This window comes from Phalacrocorax carbo, chromosome 3, assembly GCF_963921805.1.
Source record: "Phalacrocorax carbo chromosome 3, bPhaCar2.1, whole genome shotgun sequence".
NCBI classification, from domain to species: Eukaryota; Metazoa; Chordata; class Aves; order Suliformes; family Phalacrocoracidae; genus Phalacrocorax; species Phalacrocorax carbo.
In genome coordinates this window covers 54,160,662-54,179,866 of record NC_087515.1, presented here as the reverse complement: position 1 = coordinate 54,179,866, position 19,205 = coordinate 54,160,662, and the positions used below count along the sequence as shown (strand labels likewise).

The 19,205-nt window shown below is 40.7% G+C and overlaps 1 protein-coding gene across 2 annotated transcripts in view; it reads right to left on the bottom strand.

The window, feature by feature from the left end:
• PRKN (parkin RBR E3 ubiquitin protein ligase) overlaps positions 1-19,205 on the bottom strand; it is a 775,925-nt gene that overhangs the window by 13,766 nt on the left and 742,954 nt on the right. For both annotated transcript variants that reach the window (XM_064446939.1, XM_064446938.1), the window contains exon 10: positions 4,840-4,926. In XM_064446939.1, coding sequence (XP_064303009.1) covers positions 4,840-4,926 — 87 coding nt within the window. The remainder of the gene's footprint in view (positions 1-4,839; positions 4,927-19,205) is intronic.

The following is a 19,205-nucleotide window of genomic DNA, read 5'->3' as shown; positions in this document are numbered from 1 at the left end:
GCAATCTCTGAGAAAGCAAACTTGCTAAAAAGCTGTTACGTTTTTATAATGACACACTCATTGGCTTGGTGGGACAGGATAGTCAGCAGCTAAAACCATCTTGGAAAAAGTTTGTCCATAGAACCATCTCTAAAACATACCTTTTTATAACCCATTTCATCCAGTTTGTGTCATTTTTTCCAAACAATTATGTCTATGTCCCCTACATTCTGTTCATTTACTTAGATATGTGCCACTTTACATTAGTGTCATTGCTATTGCTATTACAGTTTACCTTGCAGGTGTCTTATCAACATGCTCAGCACCAAAACAGTCCTGGGAGCTACTCTGTACATGTTCAAATATAATATGTGGTCACATTTTATTGTCCAGTTGCTAGTGAGCAAGAAGGTGCATTACTTATTGTTGTAAAAAGCAAACTGTCTAGAAAGGTTTTGTTCTAGGAAAGCTATGCTAATTTTAAGCTAGGGCCTTACAGAGGAAGCTGTTTTATGGCTAGATTCCTCACCAGCATAGACAGTCTATGGCTGAGGTTAAAAGGGGCCAGGAAGCTTGGTTTTGTGGTGTACATAGCTGGGACTATGTGGTTCTTTCTAAACCTAAATCTGGCTGGAGTCACCTTTACTGTGTCATTGTGTCATTTATTCCATTATGCACACTGTGCCTTTTAATCCATCAAATATGATTACTTCTTTTATTGCAAACTTCAAACAGCTCCAAGAGTCTGCAATGGTTTTAAAAGAACGCTTGTCAACTGAAGTTGCCACAGATACATTTTATTTTGCCTGAAATTATGTAACTTAAACACTAAGTTTGGAAATAATCAGCCCTACTCCAGTAAATGCTTAAGATGGGCTTTTGATGGCTTATCAGGGCTAAATATGGACATTTTAGCCCTGATATCCATCCCAGTGGATATCCATCCCAATGGAGCACGCAATACCTGTGCATAGATCTGAAAGATCATGATACACCAGTATTTAAAGCTAGGTTGCTCACTGCATGCCTGCTGCTGAGTTTGCCTTTTCTACCCCAAACAGCAAGCAATGCCCTCTAGCTTCCCACCACTATAAGGTTCAAACCCCTTTATTCTGAATAGCCTTAAGCACCACATGTGGGACCTGCTTTGTCCCTCTTGTGCTCCGTGGTTGCCCTCTTCCTTTCCCTGACAACTGACTCCATTCCCCCTTCCCTGCTGCTCTCCCTCCCTTCAGTCCCACCAGCTCCACTCCCTGCTCTTGACCTCTGCCTTCCTGCTTCTCACATCTGGCCCAGCACAAGCCCCTTTCTCCACCACCATTTCTGCCTCCTGGACCCTCCTTGTTGTCCCACGTCATCTCACAGGCTCCTTTGCTTTCTGCTCTCTTCCTTCTTTTTCTGGAGCTTCCACTATATCTCTGAAAGCTCTTGGGTTTCATGGACACCTGAATGCCTCTGTATCAGTTTCTACCACTCTTTCTGAGGGATGTCCTCCAAGGCTTCCCAAATTGGTGTCAGATGCTGAGGGTACCACCAGACCTTGCTGTCCCAACCCAGTCCCCTGGGAATGTCCCCACCCTGCCCACAGCCCAGGACCCTACGTCAGCCCCTGAAGCCATCAGCCCCTGCCCCAGGAACACAGCAGCAGGGCTGGTCTCCAGTACCACACACAGCCCTGCCCTGCCTGGCCACGAGCCCCACCAAGCCGGGCCCACACCCAGGACCGTGTCCTGTCCCGACTTCAGCCCACCCTGTCCCCGGGGAGGTGCCAGTCCGTGCCCTGACAGACCCATGGGGAGCCCCAGGGAGCAGATGGCCCTTGCAGCACCCTGGCACACAGGCCATTAGAGGGCTGCTTTGAGTGGCACTGCAGCTCTTCCTGCTCTCTATGTTGCCATCAACTTCTGGCTACCCAGATCCTCCACAAAAAGGCTGCTTTCTGGCTTTTCTTCCAGCTCTTTCATGCTCCTCATGCCCCACCATCTTAAGCTCCATCATGCTGACTTAGGCCTAAACCTGCCCGCAGTGCTTCCTCTCACACTGGGAATGTCAGGGGCGTGCAGGCCTTTGCAGAAATCTGGACAATGGAAGGTCTTTTCACTACCGTAGCCACTAGAGGCTAAAATAAAACCTGCATTTTTCTTATAGAAAATATTTTCCTGACACCGCATATCCTGCACCAGTTCCAGGGAGGAATGGTTTGGTGGCAGCGTGTCTGGTTGACTCTGAAATCCGAGCTGTGGGAGTTGTGACAGTAAGATCTGTTTCTAAAATAAATTATATGGAAAGGATCCGGACAGGTGTCAAACTGCAGGAGCTGAAGACAACCCTGGAAGTGTACTATTCGTACCATGAAACAGGTGATCGTCAAAGATAAAACAAGCCTCACTGCCTGAACAAGCACTACAATAATAGCAAGTTAACTCTGATGCACAGGGCTGTGCACCTAGCAGGGGAGGGTCCAACAGAACGAAAAGGTTGAAAGCACAGGTGGATAAATGTTTAAATTAATCTCAGTGTGAGATAGATGGAAACAGTCCCACATGCACTTATTTCCGTATATGCCCCACGAATATTTTTTATGTATTGTACAGGAGCCTTGTATGCAGGGTAGTGCTGTAGTGATGCTATTCAGATGAAACCAACATCTCACCAGCACCTGGACTAGCCTTGTTTTAGCTACCTCTCTGCTTGCTTGTTTACAGAAAGTGAGGGAGAACATTCCTTCAGTGGCACATCACCACCTTGTGGAGAAGTTTAATAACTGCAGCTCTCTTAGTTCCTTAGAGGAAAACAAGGCTGACCCAAGTCGGTTAACATCAGCTTATGTTAGCGTTTAAATGATTTTTGGGTGGTCTATACTCTTGTCTATACTAGAGAATGGATTTGAATAGCTGCAAAAGTTATTCTGGTACTATCACTTAGCTATTCTCGAACAGCTCTTTGAGAAGGAACAGCAAAAATGTTCACATTACACTGGAACAGCAAAAATGGTCACCTTTCTTAACAGGGCTAATTGGGTGCAGTTCATGTGCTGAGATACTGGACCAGGTGGACGAAGTGCTCCCAGTGTCATCAGGGTAAGCTAAGGCAATATACAAATATATAGAACAAACTACTTCTTCCTTTGGTAATCTGATTATTCCTGGTTCACCTTTATCTCTGCCCTAGAGCATGGAAATTACACAGACTCTAACTTCCACAAAGCCAACACTTTTGAACTCATTTGCAAGGTGTCATGATGTCTTTCTGTACTCTAGGCAAAACTCTAGGGATAAATAGCTTAATGGATCTAGCGCTCACTGTTCATGTTGAGAAGTATTCAAGTTCTAGCTCTGTTTAATTCAGGTAAGACATTGAGCCTTGGTCTCTTACTTTATTAGGCTATTGGATACTTTGTCTCTCAATGTCTCTGTTGAATTTGTTTTGGTTTTACAGGCATGTGAATGGGAGCTGGAAGACTGTTCTAAGCCTACTGCAAACACAAGGAGATTATTCTTCAGAGAGGGTAGTTAAGCTACAAAACTCCTTGTACATATATGGCTTGAAAAAAAGGGGGTTGCATAAATTCATGGAATTAAAATTTGCTGATAGCTGCTAAACACAGCATACCACATCTGAATCACAAATCACTAGAGGTTGGGAAGGTAGATGGATTTTGGCTGTCATACAGTACACGTGTTCCAGAGCACCAGAGGTAGATACCCTTACTGACTACTAGGATACAGGCTGTTTAATTCTGTCTCAGCTAGTGCTAATTCTTTTTATAAATTAGAAGAGCTTCACTAAGAAAGGTTAACGAGAAGAATATCTACACAGTTCATAGCCCAGTGCAGTGTCTCCAAAGTATGGCAAATGAACTGTCTCATGGTTGCACATGGCACAGGTTCCCAGTAGGCCTCCAGCTCCTTCCCAGTCTCTACATCCAAAGAGTGAGAGGCCTGAAAAGCCAGCCTCAGACAGAGCCTGCCTGCAGGCACTGACAGGAGCTGAGCATGTCTCCCTGACAGCTGGCCAGATGCAAGTCCCCGTCAGCACCTCCCCACAACCCTGCATCTGCCACGTTGGACTGTGTGGGGGCTCAGGGTTCGTGTTTCCTCTTAGCATCAAACATGCCAGATACCTGAATATCAGTTTTCTACTTCCTAGGAGTGCACCCTGGGCATCAAGCTGTGAGATATTTAGGGGGTATCTCTCCTGTTCTTAGCGCTCTCTCTCTCCCTCTCCCCCCCCACCCCTCCTCTAATTGGAAAGACTGTGATTTATTTGCCATGGAGAGCAGGGAAACTTGAATCTCAAACAAAGAGAAATGCCAGGAGAGAAAAACTATTTCCTGTCTACGTCTATAGCTACAATAGCTACAAAATTATAGAGCAGCCTAGAATAATTATCATCTAACAGCTTCCAGCCTAGGCAATCCATTTTTCATTTCTCTAAGTTAAACATAAATTATCAACAACATTTTCTGCATAGGCTGTGTAAAAACCCTGTTGTTCAGTCCAAACCCACATGATTTCCTGACTGGTGCACTGAAAATAAGCTGAAAGGCAGCAAGACTACAGAAAGTCTTTCAAAAGTGTTCACATTGAATAGAGACAGCCCCAACAGCCCATTGGAAAGGCCTTTGCTTTATCAACTGATGGCAGAGGCGCTGTGTGTTCCTGACAGAACTCAGCTACTCTATCAATCAGAGCGACTGAAATCTACTGCAAAGCCGATTCGGCAACTCCGATGGCTGGAGTAATTCAGCATGAACATAATTGCTTTTACTTAGGGTTATAATTAGGACCCATTTGACAAATATCCCTCTAGCTGGGCCAGGGATAATGATCAGGATGTAATGAGTTGTGGGATCCCTACCTTCTGGGCCATGGCTCCCTGTGTGCTGAGGAGAGAGCTGCATTCCCCTTCATGGTATTCTTCTTTACATTCACGGCAGAACACAAACTGGAAAACAAACCAAAGCACACGAGTCATAAAAACACATTAGGGATATAGACAGCAGGTTACACTAATGAAAAGTCTTACAGAAGATGACCTCTTGCCCTTCTCATCCCATTAAATTCCCATAATCCTCCTAATTGTGCATCTTATTATACACTCTGATCATTAACACAATGATTTTGCTGTTATTATTATACATTTCATCGGTGAAGTAACATCAATGCCATTATTAAAAATGAGATTTTGCTATATGGTCCATTTAAGGACATAAAGTCATAGCAGATACTTCTGGGTGTGTTTCTCCTACTGTGAAATCTGTTTATACAAGAAGGGTGCTCGATGAAACAAGCAGGTCTGCTTTGTAGTGTTTACTAATGAAAACAGTCTATTCATAGTTCTGAATCAAATGCATTCTCTATGGAAAATTATTGCTGACTTTACTAGGGGATGGTCACTTTATATAGGTCATATGAAATACCATTTTCTAGAAAATTATCCTTGCCATGGACATTTATAGAATGGTTTAAAAAAAATCCATAAAAAAGAACACAAAGATAGGTTAGTTAACATGGGTTTTAAGCTACTATCTCTAGACCCTTACTGCGTTTCTAGCAATTGTTCTGGTTTCATCTTTCTTAAGTTACATTGTTCTGTACACAGGCTTCCTTCAAAAGTAATGTGTTTTGCACATGAGTAAAACAATTGCACCTACCTCAGTCTGAGCTGCCTCTGCCACCTAAATTGGCTCATATGTATCAGGTTTGATGCCTTTTTTAAAAACTCTAAAATGAAGACATCTGACTTGACATGTGTCAAAGTTTTTGACCCATCAATGCTGCATTAAATTCTGTGTCCTTGCAGGTAACGGGAAAAGTCAATAATGTAAAATGGGTCTCTCTTATGCTGTTTTAAAGCTATGCTGTCTTGATGCAGCTCCAGACTCTGAAAGATCTCTCAGCAGTAAGCCATTCTGACTGGCATTATAAGCAAGACTGATAAAACACCCTTGATTTTTAGATACAGAGCTGCATTCACATGTAATGAATAAAGGATATCAGGAGGACGTGACACGAGAACATTTGTCTGCCACAAATTCCAGCTTCTGCAATTTCATTTTGCACTCTTTCAAGCTTTATTGTCACTTTTCTAAGAAGCGCTGAAAATCATATCTCATTGTCATGCTGAAGAAACTGTACTTTTATGAAAAGTAGCATTGTGCAAGTCCAAAGGGGTTGATGCTGTTATTCAGAGAGTCAGGGAAATTTGGAGTGGAGGAATGGAGTGAGTGTTCTAACTTCCAGAGACATCGAACCTAATTACTTGTTTGCTTTCTTGTCACTTCTTTCCACTATTTTGGCAACAATTTAAAATGTTTTCTTTTACTTCGGCTAACACTGATTTGTTCATTCACTTGCGCTTGTTAGCAAACAGCGTAATGATGGAGGCACGTTTGCAAGGTATGTTGTATGAGAGGCTGCATTGTTGTAATAGAGCATGATTCATATACAACAACAATTGCTCTGCCTTAGCGGTCAAAAGTTTCAGCCGTGGGGAGCACTGCTCAAACGTGTAGAGAGGCACTTTCTGTCTGGATACCCAATATCTCAGACTTGTTATCCCTTAACAATTAAGCTTATGGCCCGCTTTAGCTGTATTTCCTACTGTGTGTCTGTCCTCTTTTCCTTCATGACTATTTCCTTGTGAACGCATCTGGCTGAAAACATTTGTCTGAAAGGGTTTTGTATAAACTTGCTCTATCACTGCCTTACCACACAGTGCCTCAGCTTGCTTTCCCCAATCCAGTCTTTCCCACTTTTCCCATGCAAGTGTAATTTTAAACCTTTCATAAACGTTGAAAAGGGGGAAATACTGAAGAAAGAAAAAAAAAAACCCCAACACGGCATATATTTTGCAAAGACATTCCATCTGCCTCACAATGTAGTTTATGTGGCGTTGCTATTTATTATAATAATAAAATTCATAAACTCGTGTTACTTAAAGATGTGAAATCCATTTTCTCATTATAGAGGACACTTGTTATACTTACCTTAAAAATAAAAATTCCTGAGGACCAATGTTGCCAGTGGTTTCCCTGTAGCTTGCTGTACTGGAAACACGTACGAGTGTATAACTGGGCCTTTCACTAACAATCGTATACCCTGCAAGTAAGTCCATGAGTGAGCCTGCCACATCCTTGTAATGAAACAAAGCCTGATTTTTTTTGGTGAGACAGGATACTCTTTTCACATCTTATTAGATAATGGATGAGATGTAAAATCAGTTCTGTGGCAAAAGAACACCCTGGAGGCTGATCGGTTTGTCAGAATAAATAGGCATCTCCCAACAGAAATGTATTAAGCACTCCCTTTTTACGGCAAAGCATGCATCATAAAGAAAAGGCATGTCACTTACAACAAAGAACGGTATGTGATAGTTTTATTCATATTTTTTATATCCAGATATGAAAAATGTAGTAAAGTTTCAGTAATAAAATACAGCAACTGCAAAACTGCTGTCAGTTAACTTGTATTTTGTGGTTTCGTTAATATTAATACAGTTATTTTGCCCTTGGAAAGAAAAGGATTTAAGTTGTTCAGTCAGGATTTAACACTTTTGCATAAATTTAATGTTAGTAAGTGTTTAAAATTACTATAAACAGTCTAATTACTAACAATCGTCACGCTTTCTTTCCCTTCATTTGCCAAATAAAGACTGGCAGATTACTTTGGTAATACAAACAGCGTACAAACTTCCTATGTCTTTGTGTATTTAGCACTTACTGTTGTTACCTTTGAAAGATTCTGCGGCTGGAAAACAACCAGCACAAAGAATAAATCCCCAAGGTCCCAAACCTACCCTCTAGGTTTATGAATTAAAAAGAGGATTAGCAGGGAAATCCCCAAAGCACTTAAGGGATTTAGGCACTGGGAATTAGTATAACCTCTGTGTGTGCTATTACAGGCTTTTGAGTATCTGTAAAAACATATGAGATAGGCCTAAGCAGAAATCTTGAATCCAAGTGACCTCAGAATAGGAGGTATTAAAAACCTCAGCAGCGATCCAGATCATGTTTTTAAAATCCTCCTATCTTTATGATCATTCAAACAACATGTAAAATCAGACCAAACTCTGGTCAGCTCTATGGAATTCAAACCCCACAGATGACATATGCAGTGCCGAGAGTGATGCTGAATGTAAAGTAGGGTGGTGAAACCATGCTGTAGTCTCAGTTAGTCCTGACTAGCTGGCTCATTTATAGTGTTTTAAGTGTTTTAAGTTTGGAAGTGGGATCAAAATGTAGCTCTTTTTTTAAGATGAAAGAAAAATGAGTTTGTCATTTACATGCTATGCTGGTTGGTTTTTTGGAAACAAGATTTTGCCATTTCTTTTTTCAAAATATTTCAAAGATCTGCTTTCCGTCAGATTAAGCACCACAGCTCTCATTCTGTCTCTTGCCTACTGCGAATGCCTTTTCTTTCGCCTATGATAATATCTCCCTACAGTGCTTATAAAATATTACTGTTAAAATTATCTTTCTTCCACCTTCAACACAATATTCCCATTGAATCCCTACACAAAACTTCAAGTCTGAGGTCCCTACTGTTATTTTAACGTTACTCCTCAACTCAGATATTCCTTTTGTTTTTCACCCTTACCTCCTCCCCTGTGTCTACACAGCAGAATGAAGGCAAGGTTGCAATGAGGGAGTCATAGCCAAGGTTTAATCTAGAGCACCATAGGTGCACTGCTATGGACTTGTGTGAGCTACGAACTCAAGCACATACCCAGATTTCTTACCAGGCTTCTGCGATCCATGCTGAAATCTGGATTGCCACATCTTCACTCTGACAGTTATCAATATCAGCTAGATGGAGGACAGGCTATCTATGATATATAGTTTGGCTAAAGTGTATCTTTCAAAACAGAGACTCGCATCCAGATTAAAGACATTGGATGAGGAAAGATGCACTCATACCTCTGGTAGAGTGTTTTAATGACCCTTCAAATGACTGTTAAAAATTATATCTATCTGATGTGCACTTTGACCCTTTCTGGTTTCAGCTTCTAGATACTGCTTTATGCTTCGCATTTCTCTGCTGAAATAGAGTCCTTCAGTATCCCATATTTTCTTCCTGTGAAGGTACTTAGGTACTGTAATCAAGATACCGCTGAATCTTCTTTAACCTAAACAGAATAATTCTTAAGTTTCTCACTGGTGAAGCCATTCCTCCTCCCTCTCCCACCCAGCCTCAAATCATATTCATGGCACTTTTACGGGGACTGTATTGGTTTTGTCATTAGTTATATTTTACTGATCTTTGTATCATTGCTGTGTATCAGCACAGTCTTTATATTTACGACTGGGTAACTGTCAAGTATTGAATCTTGACAGGTTTGTTGTCAGTCCCTGTTGAATGCTGCTAGCAATACCCTGCTATACTTAGATTCTTCTCAGAAAACACTACTTTCTGTCATCTGCCAGTTCTTAATCCACACGACAACTGCCCAGTGAGGCATCTATACTGCGCCATTGATAGTGGTGAGACAATGCTGCTGCACACACCCTAACCATGTCAGTTGGAACCCAGCCCTATAAAGCCTTTTATTGATACGTTATGGTGATGATTTCCTTATCAAAATATCCTACAGTTTGAAGTCTTACAAAATTGGAATTGGTTTTGTGCAATCACCTTTTTGTAATCAAACTTGTAATCTCATCATAGAATGAAATCAGTTTCTTCTGATATGAGCTGTTGTCATTGAGAATATATTGATCAGCAATCTTATAAAATTGTTTTGTCTTCACTCTTGTACCTTTTTTTCTTTGATCTTCCCTCATTCAGTGCTGGCTGTCTGGGCTCATGACAACAGATAGGAATCATGAAAATAAAAGATACCGAATGAAGGCAGGATCAATGTCTCCATCAGTAATGGAGCTTTCTGCCAGTAGTGCAAAACTGGTATGCAAGAGATGCAAAGGTTCCTCAAAACCATGTCTATATGAACAAATGAAAATCGCAAATCTTCTCACCTTCCATTTAAAATGCCAGGCTTACAAGTTTTATCTTGCCTTCTCAGGCAAAAAAGTACTTCATGAAATCAACCTTTCATACCTCTACTCGATCTTTCCTCTAAAATCAAGTCCAAAACCAAACCAAGACAGTACTACATTTTAATCATAATTCATGCTAAGGGTGAAATAAACCACAGTTGACAGGTGTTAATTTTATTATTTAATAAGTTGCCAGAAATGCGCATTAAGTGCTATTGTAATGTAAGAAGGCTATCGTATATTCTAAAGAGAATACAAGGGAAACCAAATATAATCTAAGATATATCTGGAACTAGATAGTCTTATTTTTAAATCTTCAAAAAAGATCAAAGCGAAGCAAAATAATGTAGCTTTCTAAGATACTTGCACAGCTTTGATCACCACAGCATCGGAGCATCTTGGATTTGCAAGTGAACCTCTCTCACTGTACTCCCAACAAGCAGCAAAGTACTACTATTTCTGTTTTAGTGACTGGAGCCTAACTCATAGAAATCCTTGGCCAGAGATCCCTAACATTTGAGGATGTTAATTAAGTTGATGTGGAAACCCAAATGCCATTGAGAATCCACACCAAAGAGGCTTGTCCAAGATCACATAGCAGCACTGTAAAGGAGATTTCCAATTTTTAAACATTGGACTTCCTGCTAATCACCTCAGGTCATTCCTCAAAAGAACCACACCCTGGTTTCATAAGGTAAAGCTCAGCCTAATAAAGGTAATCAGTAAAGTATTTCCATGCCTTTTTTTTTTTTTTTGGTAAATGAAAATATGATGGGGAGTGCAAATAGGTAGTCATCAATCACATACAACCTCCTACAAGTTCAAACCAGCAAAGGTTTATACTGTATACAGCAAATGTATAGTTGTTTGGGTTTTTTTTTTATCAGACTAGCAGGATTTTTCAACTAGATTTTTTTTTTTTACCTGTAGATTTTTTTATTAGATAGTAACATAAATTAAACACTAGAAAGGCAAAGAATTCCTCCTCTTCATCTGACAACATGATCACCTAGTCAAAAAAGTGCCTTGAAAATGTAAAATATTATGTGGCACCAAGTTTCAATCTAAATGAGCTTTTGCAGTCAAACTATAGACTGCTGATTGGAGCAAGGATTTATAGTGAAGATATGAGCATACCTTAAGGGAAATCAAAGCTCTCAGAGAGTAACATAAAGAATGGCACTGCCCATAATACCCAATGTCATCTCTCTATAGTGTTTCTGTTTAGAAAAATCTAGCTTCCAACTCAACTTTCCAAAGGATAAATTATGATATTATAGTGAGTGATACATACGTAGCATTTTTTGGTTTGTTTTTAAGCCCCCAGACCTCAAATTGCACTGGGAAAGGTTTTACCACATGGTCTATCTTTTGAGTAAAAAAGCAGTCTCATTCTTGGCTAGACTTCAAACCTCCATAAACAAGACTAAGCATTTTTTTTTTAACTTTGCTTTACTATGTACTTCGCTACTTATTTCCATCCAAAGTCGATTAAACACACCCCTCACCCTCCCCCTGAACGTCACAGTCTTTGTCACGCTACTGCTGTGAACCACACAGCTTGGGTATTGGACTGACTTTGCCTCTGGCACTTTGTTACATCCAGCACCAAGTGTGAGACCGCCAGCCGCATGCCCTGTCTTTTGGTATTTCTTGTGCTTACAGCAAGAACCTTTAAAAGCAGAATATTTACCATCTGCAACAGCTATGTTTACTTAGGATTTGTGGCTTTGCCAATTGTCAGTTATAGAAAAACCTGCAAATACTACAATGAAGATAAATGCCACAGTAAAAAAAGTATCCATTTTTAATGACACCAGTTATATGAGATATAACGCAGTTGCAAAGCATGGTAGTACTTGCAGAGCAATTTTCGTCTTTTCCTTTATAATAAAGTACACACATTTACTATGCATATTGCATCTAAAATCAAACTTTTGTGAGAAGCGTGACAAGCTGTCAAAACACGGTGTCAAAAATACAGCTGCAGTCTCTGTGCAGCTTTTGCAATCTAAGTGCAATTTACCATCAATACTATAAGAGGCAATTTTCTACAAACATTAAAAGCTTTAAGTGTAGGACTGCATCAAAACATCTTAGGGATTTCAGTGTTTTTCTTTTGATTCTGAAAGTGAAAGTCTCCCTCCTGACTCCTACAAAACAACCCATGGGCTCATTCCCCAAGACCTAGGTGGTGGCATGTACATTCCAAGGCTCTTCAGTGAGTGCTGATGAGTTTGTGTCTGCTGACAGACTGCCCTGGAGCTTGCCTTGCGTCAGGCAGCATTGACCTGAAAGATGGATTGGTAAAATGGACAGCAGAAGCATCGAAAACTTGTCCTAGACCTCCCCAAATCTCCTGTTTGCTGATTTATGTGGAGGGACAAACTTACTTCTTCTTTCCACCCCTTTCTGAACAGCCTTGTGGTCCAAGTGCTGCAAGGGACAGAACAGAAGAAAGCAGCTGAGAGGAACCCAGGTACTTCTGTCAGACAAAATGACTTGAGGCCCCTGTGGGAGAAGGAATAATGCTCTTTCCAGATTCCTCTACCCCATACCTACACATAAAGGTATTGTACAATCTTGTTCTCAGCATTTTGGCTGGGAGGTGAGACTTACTAGCCCATTCCATAAAATAAGAATGAAAAGTCTATAAAGCAGAGTTAGTAACAAGATCATGTGGTATACTGAAAGTATGAAAACCTGTTATTTGTTGTGCTATTATGTGTACATAATAGAGTCGGCTCTTCTTATCACTGATGAATCTCATCTGATAGCTGACTACCCATGCAAACATGAGTTCAAACACTGCAAAATTTTCAAAGTGGACCATGGTTTTGATTGCCTGAACAGGCATATCTGGCCCTGGCAGAGTTGAACACCTTTTACTGGGAGCAGAACAGTCCTGTGCCCTGGAGCACTGGGATGAGATGCCCAGACTGATGATAACTAAGCTACCTCTGGAAAAGGAAGCCAAACAAGCTTAAACCAACTAGGCAGCTGCCTGCAGCAGCAGGCTGCTAAACACAGTGAGACATTCATGTCCCTGTGACTTACCTCGCCTGTGCCAGAGCAGCGGACAGCAAGCAGAGAGAGCAAGGCTTCTAGCTTGTCATGCTACAGGGACTATGACAAATCCTCAGATGTTAAACATCACTACTTTGAGGAGCTCTTCCTAATCCCAGAAATAGCTGCTGCCACAGACTCGGACCCGTCCTTCAGGACCAGCTGCCACAGCCTGGCATCTTCCTCCACTCTTAACTCCTGCATACTCGCTTCTCCTCTCTGCCTTCTCATTTCTACTCAGCAGTACTCTAGCCCCTTTCCTTCTTCTTCAGGTGGCAAAACTGAATTTTACTTGCAGCTTACACTGCTGAGAAGCTTTAAGGTAGCCCTGCTGGAAGTCTTACAGCCATGTCAGTAATCTATAGCTAATACAGCTATAGCGCATCTGGGACCTGGACTACTGTCTCTGCATGGTGCTCGTAGATGTTTCAGCATCGCTTGGAGCTAGCTTGGGGATGCAGAACTACAGAGATGCCTTACTTCACTGTGTAGTACAGACACGATCAAGAAATTTAGTTCAATATTAGGTTCTTGCTGGCACCACTGGAGAGAAAAAATAATTGTGCGTTGGCTTAATTCTGTTCTCATTTAAGTAACGTTAGTAAGAGGTACAGACACCTAACCTATCTAGTGTAAAATTTTGAGCAATTTCATGCCTGGATGACTAACAAAATGCAAAATGGATGCAGGTAAATTTAAGATTTCTACAAATGATTTCCATAATAAATTACATGGTATTTATACGAGGAAACATTGAAGGAAAAAAATCAATATTACTGCTACTTTATCATTTAATGGAATATATTAGAAACTAGATGGAAGGTATAAGAGGATTTGGCATTTATGAATGTAAGGAATATTTTTAAAGCAGGCAAAGATGTAAAATGTATCTAAACTGTGATTTAAAAAAAACAACTTTGTAATCTAATGTATATTCTTCTCTATATTTTGAATATTTCACAAAAAAAAATGTAGCATTCCACTTACTACTGATAAAAAGGAAAACAAAGAAAAAGAGAAATAAACCTCTAAATACATTATATATAGGCATATATTAAACCATACAATGTGTACCTGTCCCACTTTCAGTAGTGGAAATCCACTGTAAGTCCAGTGGAACGATACAGCATTTACCCTAAAGCATATAAAGTCAGAGCATGTGTTACCTTCTAAGGAAAAAAAGCTAGCATGTTGTCAACACTAAAATGGATACAAAGAAGAATAAGAAGTAAAATTTTATACAGAAGGAAACATTATTTTTAAGGAACCAGGATGCAAAGTGGGAAAAAGGTAGTTATCTTGAGATGCCTTTAGAAAGTGTGAGACAAAGCATTTTATAACCAGTATAACAGCGTATCTTGAAAATATTCTTTCTGCAGAAGATGCATCACTTTACAGGTGTGATGTCAAAAGTTGACTTTTTTGCAACAAAGTGGTTGGAAGCTACATTAAAATATCACTTCTTGTAAGTTTGAAAAAGACATTTTGTTGCTGAATGCATATATCAGTTCACAAGGACTGTCATGAGGGATGAGTTTTACTGCCTGAGGCTGTAGATCCCGCTCTAGCAGCTTTGGAGTTCAATTAACACGCCCCTAAACGGCACGACAAACCTATTTCCATATGATAATACTGCTGCTATGCATGCATGCCCTGGGCATTTGAGCATCTAGCTGCACATTTATATGTGCAAACAGACCTGGAAATCTGATGGATTCATTAACATGGTCCTTGAAATGAGCTACTGAACACTCGGGCTGGAAGCTGATGAGAGTTAAAATTACCCGGTGCCTAATTCACATTGAATTGCAATAGAAATCAGGCCACTCACTTCCATAAATGTTTTTTTTAATATCTCTAACATAATCAAGGCACCCCACAATACGAACTTTTATTCCATGCCATTAGAGCCTTGTTCTTGTAACCACGTGCAAGCAGCACATATTTTGTTCAACTCCTGGTTGCTGGAATTCACATTAAAAAAAGCCCATGCAGCAATATTAAAAATTTTCCAGAAGATGGCAGCAGTGACACAAGAATAAAACAGGCGGGCTTTGCTAAACTTTAGCAATTGAAAAAGATTCTAAAAAAATCATAGTCAACAGCTAAGATCCAGCCCAGGGTTACTAACAGCGGATACATGCAAAACCAGTCCTGACAAGACAGTCTCATTAAAAAAAAACCCCCGGTATTCAGATGCATTGAAACACATAAAAAAGAGCAAGGGGTGCTCCTTGTTTCAAGGGCATTGCATCTTCTCCTGAATCAGGGAACAGCTGAAGCCCTGCAAAAAGAACATCCTTCTAAATACGACCATCTACCAAATACAATCACATAAATAATGTGTCTCAGATAACTATGGTGCTCTTTTAAGTGTTTTATTGGGTTCATGCTATGTCCTATGTGTAGCACTTGCTTTTTATAACTATAAACACACACTTAGGCTATGTGCTAGGGAGAACAGAAAATAATGAACAGATGTCTGTCAGTCTGTCTCTTCTAAGGAAACTCCTAGCTGCTGCACAAGGGTCCAGTGAATGTCTCTTTCCTCTCTGTGACCAGATTAAGCAAGGCATTAGGATATTTTTCAGAGAGAAATTATTTTATTTTTTTTTTGGGGGGGGTGGGGGAGGAATAATCTTAAGCCTCTACTCTGCCTCTAGTTTATGCTTGTCTTATGAAGAAGTGAATCCTGTAAAATTAGGGAATAACTAATCTACAGTCATCAAATCCAATCCATGTTCTCTTCAAAGACCAGCACCATTCGGTTCAACAACTGCTTGATTCAAATTCGGAGCGTGAACAGTACTTCACCGCAAAAAAACCCCACCAAAACACAAAACCAAAAATCCCTGCATTAGATAATTCTAATTAGAGGTGTTTCTAAGCCTGAATATTGACACTGAATGACACTGAGAAACTTTGGACAAATTTCAAAACCAGATGAAAACTTGGTGTTAAGCCTTAGTCGAAAATTAGATGGCCAGACCTTGGAACTCCATCAATTCCAAGCTCTGAAGGATGGATTTAGACTCAGGGTCTGCAATGCGAAGTAATCTGAAAGGGGAATAAATTAAAATAAAAATAGTTTAGAAAAGAAGTGAAAAAGAAATTGCAAGAATTTTTGAAAACCTTCATATCTGGTTGTCCTGAGTGGAGCATCATGTTTGCAAAATATTCTATAAACACTGCTGGAGAAAGCATTGGAATAATAATGAAAGTATCACGCTTCATCTTTCAAGAAAGAAAAGCAGGTGCTTCCTGAGAAACACAGGTTTGATCAAAAATCAATGATAGCTGGGCTTGCTCATGCCAGGAATACCCCGTCACAACCCAGAGCTCCCATTAAGGGTCTCACAATTTCTATACCTACTTCTCAGTGCAAAGGCTAGTCATGTGGTTTCAAGTAATTTTCTTCCGAAACAAGAATGTTTTATAAAACTCACACAGTTTGTGCTAATTGTGTTCACAGAGTATATATCTAGTCAATAATGTGACTTCTTGTCTGACCTTTCAGACTGATCCTTTTCTGGTTTGTTGATCCTAGATATTTTCTGTGAAGTAATTATACAAACTACTAAAAAATGATCCCTGAAATGTGAGCTCAGAACATTAGCTGGCTTACAGGAAATGCAAACAATTTGGCACTTGTTTCGGCACTGTTTTGATGAACCACACAATATACATTTTAGGAAAAGAAACTCCAAATTCAGATTCTCAATACATTTACATGTGTATACAAATATTGTCCTGTATCAGGACAGGTAGCAAGATCTCTGTCTACAAAAAATATGCCCCATGAATCTTTCCTGTTTATCAAAAATAATTTTACAACTCAGCTATTTTGTTACTTTTATTGGGATTTCTGACAGATCTACTAGCCACCCAACATGCACCATATTTCTCTACTTGCCTGGGAGGCAACACAGCAGGGCATGAGCAATCCAGAATTTTACTGGAGTGTATTGATGACAGTTCCTTGACACAAGTGATGGAGGAGCCAACAAGGGAACATGGACTGCTTACCCCATACTTCTGTCAAGGAAGAACTAGTTGGAGATGTGAAGACTGGAGGCAGCCTAGGCTGCAGCAACCATGAATTGCTGGAGTTCAGGATCCTGAGAGTAGGGAACAATGCAAAACACAGGACCACAAGCCTGGACTTCAGGGGAACAGACTTTGGCCTGTTCAGGGACCTTCTCTGAAGAATCCCATGGGAGCTGACCCTGGAGAAAACTGAAGTCCAGGACAGTGGTTGATGTTCAAGGATCACCTCCTCCAAGCTCAACAATGGTCCACCCCGACAATCAGGAAAGTAGTAGGAGACCTGTATGATAAACAAGGAGCTTCTGACTAAACTCAGACATAAAAATGAAGCATGTAAGAGGTGAGAGTAGGGATCCAGGGAGAGTATAGAGACACTATCTGAATGTGCAGGGATGGGGTTAGGAAAGCCAAAACCCACTTTGAGTTGAATCTGGTAAGGGTGACAAAAGGCATCAAGAACTTCTACAAGCACATCAGCAACAAAGCAAAGACCAAGGGAAGTGTGGGCCTGCTGCTGAATGGAGCACGGGATCTGGTGACAAAGGACATGGAAAAGGCCAAGGTACTCAATGCCTTCTTCACCTCAGTCTTTTGTGTCATAACTTCCCTTCAGCAATCCCAGGTTCCTAAGACCAAAGCGGGAGTCTGGAACAAGAAAGACTTGGCCATGCTAAAGAAGGATCAGGTTAGGGAATATTTAAACAAATGGACATACGCAAGTGTATAGGCCCTGGTGGAATGCACCTATGAGTGCTGAGGGAGCTGGTGGATATCATTACAAGGCCACCCTTGATTACCTTTGCGTGGTCCTGGCAACTAGCGAAGGATCCGGAGGACTGGAATAAACCCAATGTCACTTCTGTCTTCAGGAAGGGCAAGAAGGAGGATCCAGGAAACTACAGGCCAGTCAGCCTCAGCTTGGTCATTTGGGAAGCTGATGGAGCAAATAATCCTGGAAATAATTTCCAGACATTTTAAGGACAAGAAGGTGATTGGGAGTAGTCAGCATAGATTTGTGAAGGGGAAATCATGCCTGACTGAACTGATAACCTTCTATAATGAGGTAACTGGCTTGGAGGGATGAAGGGAGAGCAATAGATATTGTTTATTAGACATTGAACACAGACACAGTTTGCCCAGAGAAGCTGTGGAGTCTCCATCCTTCGAGACATTCAAAACCTCACTTGACCTGACGTCAGGAACCAGCTCTAGCTGACCCTGCTTTGAGATAACCTCCAGACTTTCCCCTGATCGTTGTGATTTGGTGCTTCTGTTTTCCAGCTGCTTAGTGAGAACTGAAAAATGTGACTACCACTTTTTTACCAGGTATGAATCTGTGCATCATTTTATTTAACCTTTATTTTGGCATATTATTTATTAAGACCTGACTCTGCATGACCCTGAGAATCCTTTGCATGTGTCAACATATGTGGGTCAATATGCTGCAAAGGTTCTTCTCAGGTGCAAATATGCCAAGGGTCTATACTTAGGAGTCACTTTCTGTCTAGTTTTACCAAGGGTGAAGTCATGCAACAAGGCAGCACCAAAGGCATATTACTTCCAGTGTAGATGAAGGTCATCCTCCAGCTGTTTGCTCTCTATACGTCCATGGGATTCATCAATAAAGACAAGAAAATCTTGGATGACTGTATAGAAATCTTCCTCACACACATAGGTATAGATGTACAGTGCATTCTTAGGACCCACAGGTAGCATAAATTTCACTGCTAGTAAAAATATGATATGGAACTACCAGCTGGATGGCACAACAGATTACACTAAACCAAAGGTCAGACGTTCACCCCCCTCTCAGCACAGTCAGCAAAGCAGACGCAACCCTTAAATCCCAAGGAAACAACCATCTGCACATATGTGGGTACAGAAGGACCACTCCAGATTGGAACTTCTGTACAACATGCGAGTAAACGAGACCTCTATATAAAAACAGCTTGTGCTTGACTAAAACACATCCATGAATCAGTCTCGGTTCAAAAGATTCACTGCAAGAAGACAAAGCAAACACAGTGCATCTGAATACCAGTGCTGGCAGGAGCAAAGGCTGCTTGACATCTCAGAAAAGCATGATCCAGTCCCTCCAAGTACCACTAGGAGATCC